Raw genomic sequence first — 17130 nt, forward strand, 5'->3', positions numbered from 1 at the left:
TGTGTCTTTTTATATGATTCTCTATGGATTTTCAACTATATTAAATTTCTTTATAAAATATTTCTATACCTGCATATCTCTGAATTTAATAAGATTAACCATCATGTTTACACTCTCATCTAATAGAAATATATCATTCAGTCATATCACATAATAATTTAAAATTTTTAATTTGACCTAACAAAATATATGATCTGTCTGCATTATCCATTTTCTCTATCTCTATATGTAAAAAAAATGGATGAGTATAAATTTCTGAGAAAGAGTCACATGTTTAAATAGGGCAGTAATGAAAATAAAAACATTCAAACATTTGTAGACGAATATAAAATAAATAAAAAAACCCCAATTTTGATTACAGAGAGAGTAAAATTTATAGCAGGACAGCACAGACGTACGTAAAAGAAACCAATATCCTCACCAACCAACCACACCAACCAAACCCTACCTTATTATTATTACCTACATATATATGATTCAACATCTACATGTCCCTAACATGGAAATAGTTCTTGTTCTTAACGACAATGTCATACATGTGCATGGGCTTCAGCTTGTTGAAATCCTTTGGAAGAGAAATAAGGTACACGGTGGAGCGTTTGTGGAACTGAAGCAGATGATCAGGGTCATCGTAGTAGCGTTCCCAACCAAGAGAGCTTAGTTTTCGTTCCAGCATAGAATAGGAAGTGATTACTTCATTGGTTGGGGTGTGTACAAGCACTTTTCTCCTTCCACTATTCTCACCCCCCTCGCCTCCTGGATTCTCTACTAGCCTCACCACCCCGTTCTTAAATACCCAAACCCCTGACATCAATTTATGTATACACAAAACAAACACTAAGAAGAAAGATATATGTTCTTGTTTTTGTGTGTGTTTTTGCAAACTTACTAGCTAGCTTGGATATAATAGGATATATATAATGGTGGAGGTGTGAGAAGTAAGGGTGAGATATCGGTTAACAAGTGAATTATTTTATTAGATTATATACTCGTATCAACGTTATATATACATGGGGGAAGAATGGGAGATTATAATGTTTTATGTGAATCCAGCTAATGTGGGACCCCGCATGGAAAAGTCCTAGACAAACTAAATTAAGATTCATTTTCTGGACAACTAGTGTGTGTGTTTTGGATAGGTGAGGTTCATATCTCATTATCGAATTGGGGGAATCTTTAGTCTAAATCTGTAGCTCCAAATTAAGCATCTCTTAATAGTCTAAATCTTAAGTCTATTAAGCAACTCCAAGTTGAGGGATATCGTTAAAACAGTGACATGATTATTGATTAGTAAAAAAGGGCATTGAGCATTTGGAAATATTATCGCTCAAACATTCAAACATTATTCAAAGTCACTGAGAGAATTAAAATGATATAAAAATTAGAATGAATTTGAAAAGTTAATAATAATTTTTAATATGAATAGTCAAGGGATATATTGCAACCAACAATGTGAACGGGACGATGGACGATGCATTAAAATAGAATTATCTATTTTAAATGAGAACGAAGGAACATCTAAATTAGAATTATCTATTTTAAATGAGAATGAAAGAACATCTTAATTATCTATTTTGAATGAGAATGAAGAAACATGTGTTAGTTGCATTCGTTTCTCCCATTTCAACTCATATATATATATATATATATATATATATATATATATATATATATATATATATATATATATATATATATATATATATATATATATATATATATATATATATATATATATATATATATATATATATATATATATATATATATATATAATTAAGTGACTTAGGCATTCGAGTTAATGATAAAAATTTATTAAAACAAAATATTTTTCAAATTTTTAATTCGAAAATTAGATTCGAGTTTAAGATCTCTAAATAAATATAGATCTTTGATACTTTATGAAACATCATTGCTATGTGTACACCACAAGTTACACCTACACCGTATGCACTGTTCACAAATACGGTGAACAGTGCCGTGAATAGTAAATCCGTACATGAACAGTGATGTGAACAGTACATGAACAATACCAGTACCATGTGAACAGTACGTGCGCATGAACAGTACCCCTGTGAACAGTGTCTATGCACTGTTCATGAATAGTGATTCATATATTAAAATAAAATTGATTAATGAAAGGTAAAATATTGGTTAACGAAGTTATGAAATTGGTTAATTAACATCCAGATATAAAAATAATTTTTAGTTGTAAAATAAAGTTGGTTAATAAAATATTAAATATTGGTTAATGAAGTTATAAAATTGGTTAATCACACGATACTCTTAAATAAAAAAAAATTATATATTTTTATAAAATAATATTTTATTATTATAATATTTTACTGTTCACCGTATTGATGAACAATAAAATACGGTGTAGTGTATGGTTTAGTGTAGGAATATCATTTCTCTTTATGAAATACTCTTAGGTGTTGATCTCTACTTTCTGACATAAAAACTAACAAGAATAACAAATGACTCTTCAAAGAAAATCTGTTCTTTTGGTTTGGCAGAGAAATAGTTCTTCTAGAAACACTCCAAAAAATATAATAAAGTCTGTCCATATATATATATATATATATATATATATATATATATATATAGTTGTGTGCATGACAGCATCTTACCAAAGAGTATCACGTAAAGGATTTAATTGGCCAGAAAGGAAAGGAGCTATTTATAAAATTGTGTGATAAAGTGGTAATGGAATGAAAAATATGAGAAGGGGAGTGAAGAAATATAATTAGCACATGTATGGTTATTATGGAATAAATTTCTTTATTGTAAATAGAAACTTTAGAAAGAAGGATCTGTGCGTATTGCATAAAGTGAGGAGTGGGGGTGGGGACCAAATATAAAAGGAATGGCTTTTGAATTAATTAGGGTCGTTGGTGTAGAAATAATATTGGTGATTTGCATTACACATAACATGTAGAAGAGTTTGTATTGGAGGAGGCTTTAATTCCAAGCATTTTTCTTTTTGTTTTATTTCCCAATCTGTCCATGCAAACTATTTATTCCTCAAAATAAAAAAAAAAAGAATTTTTCTTCTTGACTAATTTTGACAACTCAAATTAGTAGCTTTCAGTTTATTAATATGAAGCTAGAAGTGAAGAGAAACATGAAGAAGTATAAAGGTGTACATAATATCACTATAAGGGTGAGAATATTTAGATGTCTTAATAGGTATATAATAATTTGTGGTAGTTAGAGCTTGCTCACGGCGCGAGAAGCTTTGTATGGTGATGTTTATTGTGGTTTAGAGGACATGTTCACGTGAGGTGAGAGACTTTGTATATGTGTTTGGTGCTTAGGTATAAGCGAATGAATTAGGATTTGTCCCTCTCCCCTTGTAGGAGAAGTATTTATAGAGACCTTTTGAGCCTAGGATTTAGGAAACCCCTAGGGACAATAACAACTCCCCTTATTAAGAGAGACAGTTGACCACCTATTTCTCAGGGAGCCGTGGTGTGACTCATTCCCACATAACGAATGAGAGATAATGATATTGTACATATCACATGTTCCAAAGGCGAGCCCCCCATGCTCTTTAGGGATGTCGCCCGTGCGACATCACTCTAGACGGGGACTCAAGAGTTGTTCTTATTTGGGACCCTTACAAATACAACACTAAACAATCCCTCAAGCACGAGGGTTTTGTAAAAGGTGAAGTATTTTCAAGGATTCTTTCATTAGCGAGGTACCTCAACTTGGAGTGAGTTCCTCAACTGAAAGCGACATTTCTAATGAGAGGCGAGTTCCTCCGGTTGGAGCGAGTCTCTTAGCTGAAGGAAACCTTTCTAAATTTAGGCGCCCATTAGCTTGGGATGAGTCCCTCAGTTGAAGGTGATCTCTTCCATTTGCATAAGCCCTATATTAAGGGATGCCTCATCTCCTCTTGCCAGATGTCTCCTAATTAGCTAAAAATATCAGCTAGGAATGTCAATCAATCATTCAGATGGTCACACTTACTTTCATTTAATATAAGCATTAATGGCCTGATTTTCAAGAACTTAAACGCTAGTGGCACGTTTCGAAGACGTGCTGAGTGTTTCAAAATTATGGGGGAGTCTAAAGGGTCCCTTGTGGTTCTGACTCCCTATAAAAGCTTTCTCCTTCCATCTCATTTGATCCACTTTTCTCCATACTTATAGAAGCTCATCTGAACTACCCATCTCCTCATATCCCCTGATTCCTTGTTTACAACCTTCTTTCAGGTATGAATTTATCTTTCTTTCACTTTTTCCTGTAGTGAGTAGGGTCTATGAAGAAACATTTGAAATATGGCTTAGATTAGCATATGGTTGTAGGTTGTATGGATAATAGTTGCCCCCTTTGAAAATTGCAACGATGGTGGTATTTCTTTTTCTCTTACTGTTTTCCCAGGAAAAAAAGATAATGGTTACCCACTTTATCTTGTCCAAGGACGTCGAAGATACTAGACCTCAATAAACTTTTGTCGAACAGGTCCTTCATTTTCAATCAGAAGTGGAGGTTTCTTCTTCAGAATTTGAAGACGGAGCTATTCTTGAGGCTTGTTCGCCGTTGAAAAGGGTGACCACACTCGTCTCCTCCGATCCTCCTTCTCCATAATTTTACTCCTACCTCCTTTTTATTAGGATATGGGGATTATTTTTCCCCTTTCCCCTTTTTCTATGGATGTTTTAGGATTTCTCAATGTCGCACCCTACCAGATATTCCCTAATAATTGGGGTTATATTAGAGCCTTCGAGATGGTGGTTGTGAGGACCTCGATGTTACTCCAACAGTGGGAGCCTTTTTCTCTTTTTACACCACCAAACCGTCAAAAGGTAGATGGGTGTCCTAAGGCGTCTGCTGAGGAAGGCCCTTTTTTATGTCCCACTCCAATCACTACAAATATTGGAAGGACAAGTTTGTCTGTGTGAGGGGGCGAGAGGATTCCTTCGGCATGTTAGGGGATGATGGCGAATTCTCTTTCATATATCCTAGACGAATGATCTTGTGGAGATCATGCAAGATGATAAATAGTACCTTACTCTTTGGGAGGTGAGGATGGTTCGCCTGTTGTGGAAGTTTAAAGTTATAGACACATATAGTAGTTAAGCCATGGTTAGAGGGAAGAGACAAACTCGTTGTTTACTTATGTAAATTCAGCATGCCTTTTCTTTTTCTCCTGTAGGTATTTTTTAGACAACATCTCTGACCTCTATGCATTATTTTACAGATCATATGGTGAATCGTTGAGGAGAGAAGAAGAAAACGAGAGAAGATCCAGGATGTCTGTGTGAAGATTGATAGCCCCTAGAGTCACCTAGAGGGCTTTAGTGTCAAAGGACAGTAGAGGAAAGTCGAAGACACAACTCCATGTTCACCCAGCACGATGGATCAGAGGTTATAGGAGAGTTCTTCCCCGTTGATGATATCATCTACGCCACCTCCTACTACTTTGTGGAGTGACGTCAGTTTTAACGCTCTCTGATTCAAGAGTTCCCACCTTCCTTTCTCCGAGGAGTTTCCTGCTGACTACCAGGCTCTCCGCTCTAAATCAACCCCTGCCACTGTAAGCATGAATTATAATATTCTGTTGAGGGCTCTAATGATGCAGGATGTCGACCAATAGATGGAAGATAAGGTTGAGAAAGAGCTAGAGGCAAAGCTCTAGAAGTATATGGACGCCTATGATAAGAGCCAGAGGCTGCTGAAGATTCTTAAAAAAAACAAGGAGAAGTGGGTGAAGAATATGGTGGACGTGAAGGCCAAGGATGAAGAGATATCCAGTCAGGAAAAGTACTTGCATGAATCCCTAGACGCCCCCTCCTTCCCAAGGAGGCGTTAGAGCTTACCGATGAGGTGGTGTCTACTTTTGGCGTCTACTTCGAGCGCGCCAAAGAAGAACCTTCCTTCCTCTACCCAAGTCTAGATCTGAACCAAATGGACTACCTTAAATTCGTTCATGATGACCAGGTGGTGGATGAGGAGGAGGTTACCCCTAAGAGCCTAAAACTTTTGCTCCTATCAAAGAAAACCATGATAAGTGTAACGCCCTAGACTGCTTTCAGAGTAATCGACTGACCCCACAAACCAACACAGGTTTTTTCAGCAAGCTTTTTCCTCACTCACACATTTTTCGAGAAACTTTCCAGAAGGTCACCCATCCAAATACTAATCCAAGTCAAGCACGTTTAACTATGAAGTTCTCATTTGTTAGGCTACTGAAAAGAAGATTCATCTTATTGGTATAAGTAGTACCAATCAATCCTTATAAGCCTTCCTTGAACCATGTAGTTCCATATCTGCACAGCCTCAGAAACATATCCTTCCAATAAGAATTCGGGCGATCACTCCCCGTCTTCTTCGGCCTCAAGTGTTACAACCACTCCCCTCCCTCTTCGGCCTCAGGTGTTACATGCCCATCATCTTCCTCTTGGTTCATCCTCGAACCATATTATACTAGGAGAGGTATGCTCCAATACCATTTATAATGCCCCATACTGTTTTCAGGATTACCGGCTAACCCCACAAACCAACAATTATCTTTTCAATATGCTTTGTCTTCACTCACACGCTTTCCAATAAACTTCCCAGAATGTCACCCATCCAAATACTATTGAAGGTCAAGCACGCTTAACTATGGAGTTCTTATTTGTTAGGCTACCAAAAAGTATATGCATCTTGTTAGTATATGTAGTACCAATCAATCCTTATAAGCCTTCCTTTAACCATGCAATCTCATACCTGCACAGTCTTAGAAAACACTCATTTTGATATGAATTCGGGCGACCACTCCCTCCCTTCTTCGGTCTTGGGTGTTACAATAAGGGAGGGGCGACGAGAGGCAATGAATCTGGACTCCCTCATTCAAAGAATTCTACCGGGAAGGAGTTAATTCAGAAGGAGAATTGATTATTTGGTTTGCTTGTAATGTTCCTTGGCCCCTAATGGCCTTTTGTTGTATTTCATCACCCCTTCGGGGGATTTTTGTAACTGTAAGAACAACGGCACCCCTTAGGGATGTCTTTTATGTTAACCCCCTTTATTGTATTCTCATTCGTAGTTTATTTTGTACAATTATTCTTTAGTTTTTAGCTAGGATGTTAGTTGTCATGTCTCCCCTTGAAATAGTTTGATTGCTTTTAAGAATTGTAGGGGGACCCAAAGTTTTTTCCGGCTTAAAGGATGGAAAGGATCGCGTTTAGGGGTCTATCTTTTCGATCACCTCATTGGACGACAAGGGTCCCGCTTAAGGATCCATCATTTTGATTGCTAAGGATGTTAGTTGTCATTTCTCCCCTTGAAATAATTTGATTGCTTTTAAGAATTGCAGGGGGACCCAAAGTTTTATCTGTCTTAAAGTATGGAAAGGATCATGTTTAGGGGCTTATAATTTCAATAACCTCAATGGGCGACAATGATCCCACTTAGGGATCCATCATTTTGATCGCCTCTATGGGAGGTAAGGGTCTCACTTACAGATCCAGTATTTTGATTGTCTCTATGGGCGACAAGGATCCCACTTATGGATCCAAAGATTTAAATGCCTCTATGGGAGAAAATGATCCCACTTCATCATTTTTATCACCTCAATGAGCGACAAAGATCCCACTTAGGACTCCAACATTTTGATTGCCTCTATGTGCGACAAGGATCCCACTTAGTGATCCAGCATTTTGATCACCTTAAGGGGAGGAAAGGATTCCAATTAGGGATTCATCGTTTTTATTTCCTCTATGGGTGACAAAGATCCCACTTAGGGAGTCACCATTTTGATTTCCTCAATGGGCGACAAGGATCCCACTTTGAGATCATGTGTTTTTATTGCCTCAAAGGGCGACAAGGATCCCACTTAAGGATCCAGCGTTTTGATTACCTTATAGGGCAATCTTATCTAGAGCTTTTAGGTTTCCTACAAAAAAGGGAGTAACAAGAAAACATAGATTCTCTAAGATAAAAAATTGAGGTACCTCATTAAAAAACCATGTCCTATGAAAGGCATAGAGGGAAAAGAGTGCACCCCATAAAATAACATGTCCTTACAATCAGAAGAGATGTAATACTCGTCTATAAAAATCAACGACATAATATCTAAATAGTGGTACATAAAAAAAAATAAAGGACAACAATGCGGGTAACTCCTATAACACCCTAAACTCACAAACTCTTATTTAAATAAAATCATGTAAAAGAAATACTTTTTATTCAGGAAAGGGTGTCACATCTCTCTCAAAAAACCATCATTCTCAAAACTTTAGAATAAAGCAGCGAAACTCAAAAATATGTTTCAACTTAATTGTCTCATCAAAATAGAAATCATTTTAACTCAATGAAATATTAGTTTAGGTAAACATAACAACTCGCATAATAAAAAAAGTAAATGATCCCAATCTAAATGTTAAAATATCAGAGCGATACAAGGTAACTAAATGACACGGAAAACAATAAACAAAGAAGGCCACTAGGCATTTTCCACACAAGCAATATCTAAGAATCCTCAGTATCTGCTTGAGTATCTGCACCATATGCGTAAAGCCAACACAAGAAACAAACAGGGGGTGGAAATGTGTAGCGAGAAATTCATGATCATTAAGCTATTGACAAGCTAGAGATCAATTAACAAGAGTCGCCACCGCGATTTTATTGTTTCCAAGGGAAAAGGGAAAAAATACGAATAAACCCCAAATAGTAAGAAGTTTTCAAATAAAAACTAATAAAAATCAGAGATCACAGGTAAGGGGGTTGGTTACACAGAGGGAAGATATTAGCACCCAAAGTGTCATAGGTACTCCTAGGGAGCCCTTTTGTGTGCATATGTACTTGGTATAAAGTGATGTTTACAAACAAATAGAATGGGGGGAATGAGAAAAGAATTGATTAATTATATTTTTGTGTTTGACAAGACCTTCGGTCTCGTGCCTACGTACCAACATATAGATGAGGGATCAACACCTCGTAGTTCGTGCTAGAAATTTCAAAGTGAGTATGTTGGTTTTAACAAAATTTAAGTTTGAAAGGCACAAGAGCCTAAAAATGGTTTGAATGAGTTAGTTCCTTTTGGCTTTTTTGAAAGTTTAAGTCAAGTATAGTTAAGTTAATTTACAAGTTTGATTTAAGAAAAATGAGTTTAAAAATGCAATGGCATAAGGCCAAAGTTTCTACCTTTTTGAAAGTGGTCAAAGTTTAGAACAAAAATAGTTCACACAAAGAAGATTTTGAAAATAGAGGGAGAGGTTTTGAAATTAAAGAAATGGGGAGAAGATGAAGAGACTATCCTAGATACAAGAAATTTAAAAGTTTAAAGTTGAAAAGATCTGACCAAATGGGAGCAATCCAATAGACAAGTATGTCAATAGAAATCAAGAATTCCCTTGGACTTTTTAGAATCAAGCAACACACAAATGCACAATTATATCAATCTTGAAGAGCAAGGGCATCAAATAAAGATGGCCTCATCCAAGCTTATTCACTTCAATGATCTTCTTCAAAATAGCCCATGTAGCAGATGAAAACCACAAGTCATAGGTTCAACATAATAGCTTAACAAGGATCAATGTTGCAGATGAATCTGGAGAGATCTAGAATGATGTATCAGATGAATTCCAACTTACAAGACTTGGTTCTTCAACAAATTGGCATTGGCCAAGTCCATTAGAAAAGGAATGTTGCCTAAATTCTAAGTCCAATTGGGGAGATCAAAACAACAGTCCACTCAAATTATCTTTTAGGGTTCTTGTTATTATTATGTGCATTAATGGTCAAAGACCAATCAAACAAACAAAGAAAAAAAGTATATCACACAATATGGTCCAAGTGGACAAAGTGAAAATTGCATAAACATAAACAATTAGAATGATATGTACAATGACAAATGATAATAAAAATAAATTGCATTAAAAGTAAAAGCTTGAAAGTAAAGGTTAATGGTTAGTAAGTTAATAGTTAGTTTTGTTTTGCTCTTGATTTCAAGACATTCTTTGGAGAACACTCAACCCACTTGTCACAAGCATGGATCCTTGAACCAAAACATCTTCCAAAGGAAGGAAATAAGGCCAAGTTTCCACACAATACCATGGAAGAGGGGAGACTTACAATCTCACTAACTAGAATGCTTATGCCTTTTATGTCATAAATTTAGCGCTATGTTAAGTAATCGTAATTGGACTTATGTAGAAGTCATAACTATTTGAGGCCGGGCAATAGACTTTTGGTGTTAATGCATGTTGCAGACATAGTATTAAGAACTATGCTCATTAAACATACCACACACAAAAATATGCAAAGGTGTGGCCTAATCTCATCCATACTCATGTTAATCTTTTAATCAACTAGCATTATGACTTAGAGATATCATTGGCCAATTGAAATAAATGAATGAGGAAATGGAATTAGATGAAGAGGGAAAGGGTATGAATGAGATCAAAAATTGGTCAAAGGAGGACTTTTATCAAATTAATATTATTCATTCATTTTGGGAGATGGAATGTACATTCCATCAATCCCCTAAATCCAATAATATTAATTTGACAAAGTCAAATCAACCTTGACCAAGGCCCAACAACAAATGAGAAACTCAAATAAGTCAATTCAAATGGTCAACACAATTAAAATGGCATTTATTCAATTAAAAATATTAAAATAATGCATTAAATTCAAATATGTTTTGTCCAAATCCTAAAATCACATCAAAACACCAAATAAATGGCCATGTGATTTATCATAGGTCAAACAAGGTCAAAGGACCTTGGATAAAAAATTTCATAATTTTTGGACACTTAAAAATATTTTTAAACAATTAAAAATCAATGAAAAATCAATTAATTCATGAAAAATATTAATAATGATCCAAAAAATAATTTTAATTTAGAATATGAAAGAGAAAAATATTTGAGAATTTTTGGTGAAAGTCCCATATTTTTTGGATCAATATTAAATTTATTATGAATTATTGAAAATAATGGAATTAAATGGAAAATCAAACAATGCAAAAATACATGGACCATCAGATCTCCCTCATTAATTGAGGTGGCAGATCTGATGACCCACAACGCGCGTTCCACCAAGGCACTAGTCAACTGCGTGGCAAACTTGTTAATCACAATGCACGGTCAAGATTAGAACGCAGGAATTGGATGACACGGTCTAGACCTCAACCACATCATCACCGGAGCCAGAGCTTCGATTGTCTTCTCCGGCGAGCCTCGCCGGACTGGTCATCATCAACCATCACCAAAATTTCAAACAGGGACATGATTTTAAAGAGAAAACATCACTGAGCACGAATTTCACCTCCATTTCTTCCAATTCCAACTATATTGAGAGATATGTGGAATTGAAAAATGAGGTTCATGATCTGAGTTGCTTCTATTCATCATCAAAACAACTCAAACACCTTGCCTACATTTGTAGGACTTCAGCCAACACAATAATCAAGAGAACTGAGCAAGAAACAGGGAGAATCGAAGAGATCAAATTTTCTGCAAAATACCTTCAATGGAGGTCTGAGCTTGCTAGATCTTGATCTGAATCATGTTTTGCTTCACTCCAATTGCTTGCAGAAGTGGAATGGAATGGCTTAGAACCAATGGACTCCTGGAGAATTGAATTCCAAAACAGTGGAGATTCAAGCTCAAATTCAACAGAATTTTTCAGGTTTATCCTCTCAATATGAAGGGTTTTCTGTAGGGAATCAAAGCTTGCGCAGTGTGTGTCCTGATTATGAGCAATTGAGCTTCAATTTATAGAGGATTCAAGTGTTAATTGCACACTCCATTCAAGTTTCTAAAATTGGCAAAGTGATGTAAGCAGCTGCATGGGCATGCATAGGCCCATCAAATGATTGCTGAAAGTCCAAATTTGAAGTTCAGATATGTTGAAAAAGCTTGGAATGCAAGGCAATTAAACATTGATACTTGAAGTTGGATCCATGACACATGATACCAACATTTTTAAGCCATGCGCAGCCTATGCATTTCTCACCCAAAATGCATGAAATTTAGCTCTTTGGAAAGGTGAGATCAATAGAAACAAGTTTGATGTTGAACACTTTTTCATTTGGAGCTTGGAACATGGAGATGTTTGAGGTGGAAGTTTGGGAAAATTTGACATATCAAAAATTTTCTAAGTGTCAAGCCATATGTCTCAATATTCCACCTTGCTTAACTTTTTATATGAGCTTCAAATGAGAAACGTGTCTTCATCAAAGTTGTATCTATCTCAAAGACCTTCAAAATGGTCACTAATTTCAGGTCATTTGGATTTGAAATGATAGAGTTATGCATTTTTGAAGTTTGGCAAAATCACTTGATCAATGGTATAGGTCAAAAGTGACCTATAATGTAGCCTCATATCATATCTGCAAAGAAGTTGAATTAGCTCCCTTTCCAAACATCAAAGTTGAATTAGACACATTGAATTTGATTGTGCAACTTGGAAATCTTTCATCTCATAAAAATTGGGCAAGTTATGGTCTTGGGAAATTGACTTTCAAATTAGGGTTTAGACAAAATGACCTATAATGTTTCAACATAGAAAATGATTTTCCAAGCAAAACTAGATCTAGGTCTCAACATGAAAGTTGTTTGAAATGTCATTTAGAGCAAGTTAGCTCTCTGAATCATTTTCATATGGTAAAAATTGTAGGAGATAGGGTCTAGGGAGACCCAGGTTTGATTAGATGAATTCATCTGGCCAACCACCATCGACCAACTTGCTAACTTCCAATTCTCTTGACTTTCTTGGATCATGGTAGATCATATATGTATAAGATGATGAAATTTAATGTGTCCCTTGAGAAATTTGATCAATTGGTGAGATAGCTTGTTGGATAAGTTACTCAAGATACCCAGTCAAACTAGGATTTCCAAGGCAAATCACCCTCAAACTCTTGAAGCAAACTTGACCAATAAAACATGTAGAAACGATTGGGACTCATATATGATGCTCATAACCACTCTTGAATCAATTATTGATGGTGCTCTTTGTTCATGAGCGTCTCAAACCCTAGATGTGATCAATGAATCAAGGAAATCATGTCCCTACCTACAAAAAGAGTTAGATAAATACAAAGACATATTTTTGGTATTTTGGTTAGTGAAATGATAAAATACAAGTATGATATAATCACAAAGTGCTTGGTGATATCTCCCAAAACAAACCCAATGAAAAGGGGTAAGGAGGATACCAGGGTATGATCCCAATGCTAATGCTTATGGTGAAATGCATGAGGGATCTTAGGGTCAAAATTGGGGTCTTACAGCTGCCCCTATTTAGGGACATTCTAACTGAGGAGGTGAAGGTTAAAATCTTCAGTTCGACTCAGTAGAATGAGCTTAAATAACAACATAGAGAAACAAATTTTGGTCCCTAAGAGACCTCATGATGCATATCATATGAATGTAAAAGTTAATGCTTTGTGGGGAAATATTGCCACAAAGGGAAAAAAATAAGAGGGACCGAAAATCCGCATGAGTATAATGCATTCCATAAGGAAAATTCACTGGGGAGACAGAGACTCTGGGGGATAAAAGGAGTTATGCGTAGGCCAGGCTACGACTTAAAACTACTAGGGGACTTGAGGGGATCCATATAAAATGGAAAGACTCGGCCGAGGAAACAAACACTCCTGCAGGGGGTACGAATAAGCCAGGATAAAACTGAAGTATTCGACTCATGCAGGGAAGCAACGATTTCACTAAGGAAATGCGCACTCGACTCGACTGGGGAAGCGTTACATTTTAACACAGGAGGAGCAAAAATCTATTATCTACTACCTGTTACTGGGTAAGGAGATAATAAAGATCTGACAGAGAGAACATCTGTCATCGGTTAGGATGAACATATCAAGGATGACTCGCTGAGGACCACCAGAAGGAAGTATTCTTTACCGGTTACTGGGTGAGAATAACCTTGCTGGGGAAAATTGCAGAAAAAAGGATTTACAACTACCAGTTACTGGGCAGTAGACCAAAGGGTGAGAGTATCCGTCATCGGTTAAGATGAACATATCAAGGATAAACTCAACAGGGAAGAAAATCTGTCACCGATTAAGATGAACATATCAATGATTAAACTCGCTTGGGAATGTCAAGGAGGATACCCGTCATCGGTTAGGATGAACATATCAAGGATATACCAACTGAACGAAAAGGGAATTACATCTATAAAAAACTGGATAGAAAACCGTCGGAGAGAGAATCCGTCACCGGTTAGGATGAACATGTCAAGGATTAAACTCTCCGAGGGGACAAAATAGGATTTACAACTACCAGTTACTGGGTAGAAGACCAATCAAAGAGAAAATTCGTCATCGGTTAAGATGAACATATCAAGGATAGACTCTGAAAGAGGAGAAAATAGGGATTACATCTATCAGTTACTGGATAGAATACCAAAGAAGAGAAAAATTCGTCACCGGTTAAAGTGAACATATCAAGGATTGACTCCGCTAAAGGGGAATAATAGGATTTACAACTACCGGTACTGGGTAGAAGACCAACAAGGAGAAGAAAACCAGACATCGATTAAGATGAACATATCAAGGATTAACTCTCTGGGGAAACAAAATAGGGATTACAACTACCTTTTTACTGGGTAGAATACCAAAGAAGAGAATACCTGTCACTGGTTAAAGTGAACATATCAAGGATAGACTCACGCGGGGGAATGAAAGATATTCGTCACCGGTTAAGATGAACATATCAAAGATATACTTTCGGGGGACTCTACTAAGGAGAAAAGGGGTACTTTTGCCGGGTATTGGGTAAGAAGTAACAAACCACAAACTAAAAAGAACAATCAACCAAGACTCAACCCAATGAGGACATAACTCAAGGGGAGTAATTCCATCCAGGAAATTTGCTGGAGAGGAAACTGAAATAACAGTCATCCACGAGGAAACAACTCAGTGGGGAAACAGAGAAAGTTTAAAGTCTTTTCTGCTTAGGGGATGACACTCTACACTTGAAGGAGGACAGACACCAGATTTGGTATGGGGATAAAGTACCGCCATAACAGAGAATGAAAATCTCAAACCAAACAAATATGCAGAATATGCAAATCATGAATTTATATGAATGTATATGTATATGTATATGTGGTGATTATGCTGACAAAACGATCATGAAGGATACAGAGGTGTCGCAAAGAAATTTGAACCACCGGTTCAATCCTCGGCCAATCCACAAAAATCATGGAGACAAACTGCTAAAGAACAGAGAGATCAACATCCAAAAGCTCAAACCTAGCTGGGGAGGAGATCTGCTGAGGAAAAAAACATCTCCAACTGTAGGGAATTTTAGGTCAACACCATAAAAGTGGGATACAACCCTATCGGGGAGGAATCAAAAACTGCTCAAAAACCAGGGGGAAACTCTGACTGGGAGCAAAGATGCGACGATTGGTAGAGATACCAAAACGATCTATTGGGGAGAGATCAAACATCTTTCGATGATAATTTACCTGCTGAAGAAATACGAACTCGGCTGGGAAGGCCGAAACTTTGTCGGGGATGGAGAAAGAAACTCCACTGGGATATTCAAACATCTTTGCGACTTCACTATGGAAAACAATACGCCATAAAGTATATGAATCAACCAACTCAGTTGGAGAAACAGAAAGAAACTTTATTGGGGAACCAAACACTTCACCAGGGAACTGAATCCGCTAGCTAAGGACAACAACACTCTATTGAGGACATGAATCAACACTGATGCCTAGAGATACCCGAAGAGTTACTGCTTGGGGAATCTCAGATGCTTTACACTTAAGAACTTGTTTCTCACTGAAATGCTGTTGATATTATTGTTACTTGCTTTGGAAAAGTTTTTGCATTTATATTTTAAAGAAAACTTGATTTTGATTTAAAAATTTAATTTCAAAATGATCATAATAAAATTTAAAACTATTGGCCGAAGTAAATAAGAATAGAAACAATTGGATAAAAGCTCAACTTTATTTAATAGAATGGTAGTCTGTAAATGACAAGACTCCATAGATTTTACAAAGTTGAAAATGGTAATTTACATGGAAAAAGGGTTATATTGAATACAAATGATCCTTAATCCTTCTACCAAATCTTGATATCCACTGTGTTTTTGACCGCTACTGAGGTGATGAATCAATGTCAACCCTTGTGCTCAAACAAGCCTTCGCAAATCACTGAAGATCAGCAGAATGCAGTTATTTGCCATAAATCCCTAATTTTTGCATAAGTTTCCCCAAGGTGGGGTACTCAACTTATCGGGAAATTATTTCTGTTTTTATGTCTCTAATTTTTGCATGGATCGCCCTTTCGGGTTTTCAATCCACCGAGACGCTCATTTTTGCCTAAGCCGCCCTTTCGGGTTTTCAACTTAGCGAGCTTTCTTTTCTTTTTTAGGAGAAGTATTTCTTGACTGCATTTGCGTTCACAGGACGAGTGAACTCTTCACCATCCATAGTTGTAAGAATCAATGCACCGCCTGAGAAGGCTCTCTTAACAACATATGTGCCTTCATAATTGGGAGTCCATTTTCCTCTGGAATCTGACTTGAACGACAAAATCTTCTTGAGCACAAGGTCACCTTCTCCGAACACTCTAGGTTTGACCTTCTTATCAAAAGCTTTCTTCATCCTCTGCTGATATAACTGACCATGACACATGGCAGTCAATCTTTTCTCTTCTATCAAATTCAACTGGTCAAACCTGGTCTGACACCATTCAACTTCAGTCAACTTGGCTTCCATGAGCACACGCAATGAAGGAATCTCAACCTCTACGGGGAGCACTGCTTCCATACCATAAACAAGTGAGAAAGGGGTTACCCCTGTTGAAGTGCGGACGGATGTATGATACCCATGTAAAGCAAATGGGAGCATCTCATGCCAATCCTTATATGTGACAACCATCTTTTGGATAATCTTCTTGATGTTCTTATTCGCATCTTCAACAGCCCCATTCATCTTGGGTCTATAGGGAGAAGAATTATGATGTGCAATCTTGAAGTCTTTACAAAGAGCTTCCACCATATTGTTATTCAAGTTCGATCCGTTATCAGTAATGATCTTACTTGGCACACCATAACGGTATATAATCTGATTCTTGATAAACCTTACAACAACTTACTTGGTTACATTTGCATACGATGTCGCTTCAACCCATTTTGTGAAGTAGTC

The 17130-nt window shown here is 36.7% G+C and overlaps 1 protein-coding gene across 1 annotated transcript; it reads right to left on the bottom strand.

The window, feature by feature from the left end:
• Nucleotides 1-331: 331 nt before the first annotated feature.
• On the bottom strand, nucleotides 332-990 carry LOC127073309 (flowering-promoting factor 1). Its single transcript, XM_051014457.1, has one exon. It carries the CDS (start codon nucleotides 809-811, stop codon nucleotides 485-487), a length of 327 nt encoding a protein of 108 aa, XP_050870414.1. The 5' UTR covers nucleotides 812-990; the 3' UTR covers nucleotides 332-484.
• Nucleotides 991-17130: the final 16140 nt, after the last annotated feature.

The sequence above is a fragment of the Lathyrus oleraceus genome, chromosome 4, assembly GCF_024323335.1.
Source record: "Lathyrus oleraceus cultivar Zhongwan6 chromosome 4, CAAS_Psat_ZW6_1.0, whole genome shotgun sequence".
NCBI lineage: Eukaryota > Viridiplantae > Streptophyta > Magnoliopsida > Fabales > Fabaceae > Lathyrus > Lathyrus oleraceus.

Coding starts and splice junctions, on each gene's coding strand:
- LOC127073309 (XM_051014457.1), bottom strand. CDS start 811: ATGTCAGGGGTTTGGGTATTTAAGAACGGGGTGGTGAGGCTAGTAGAG.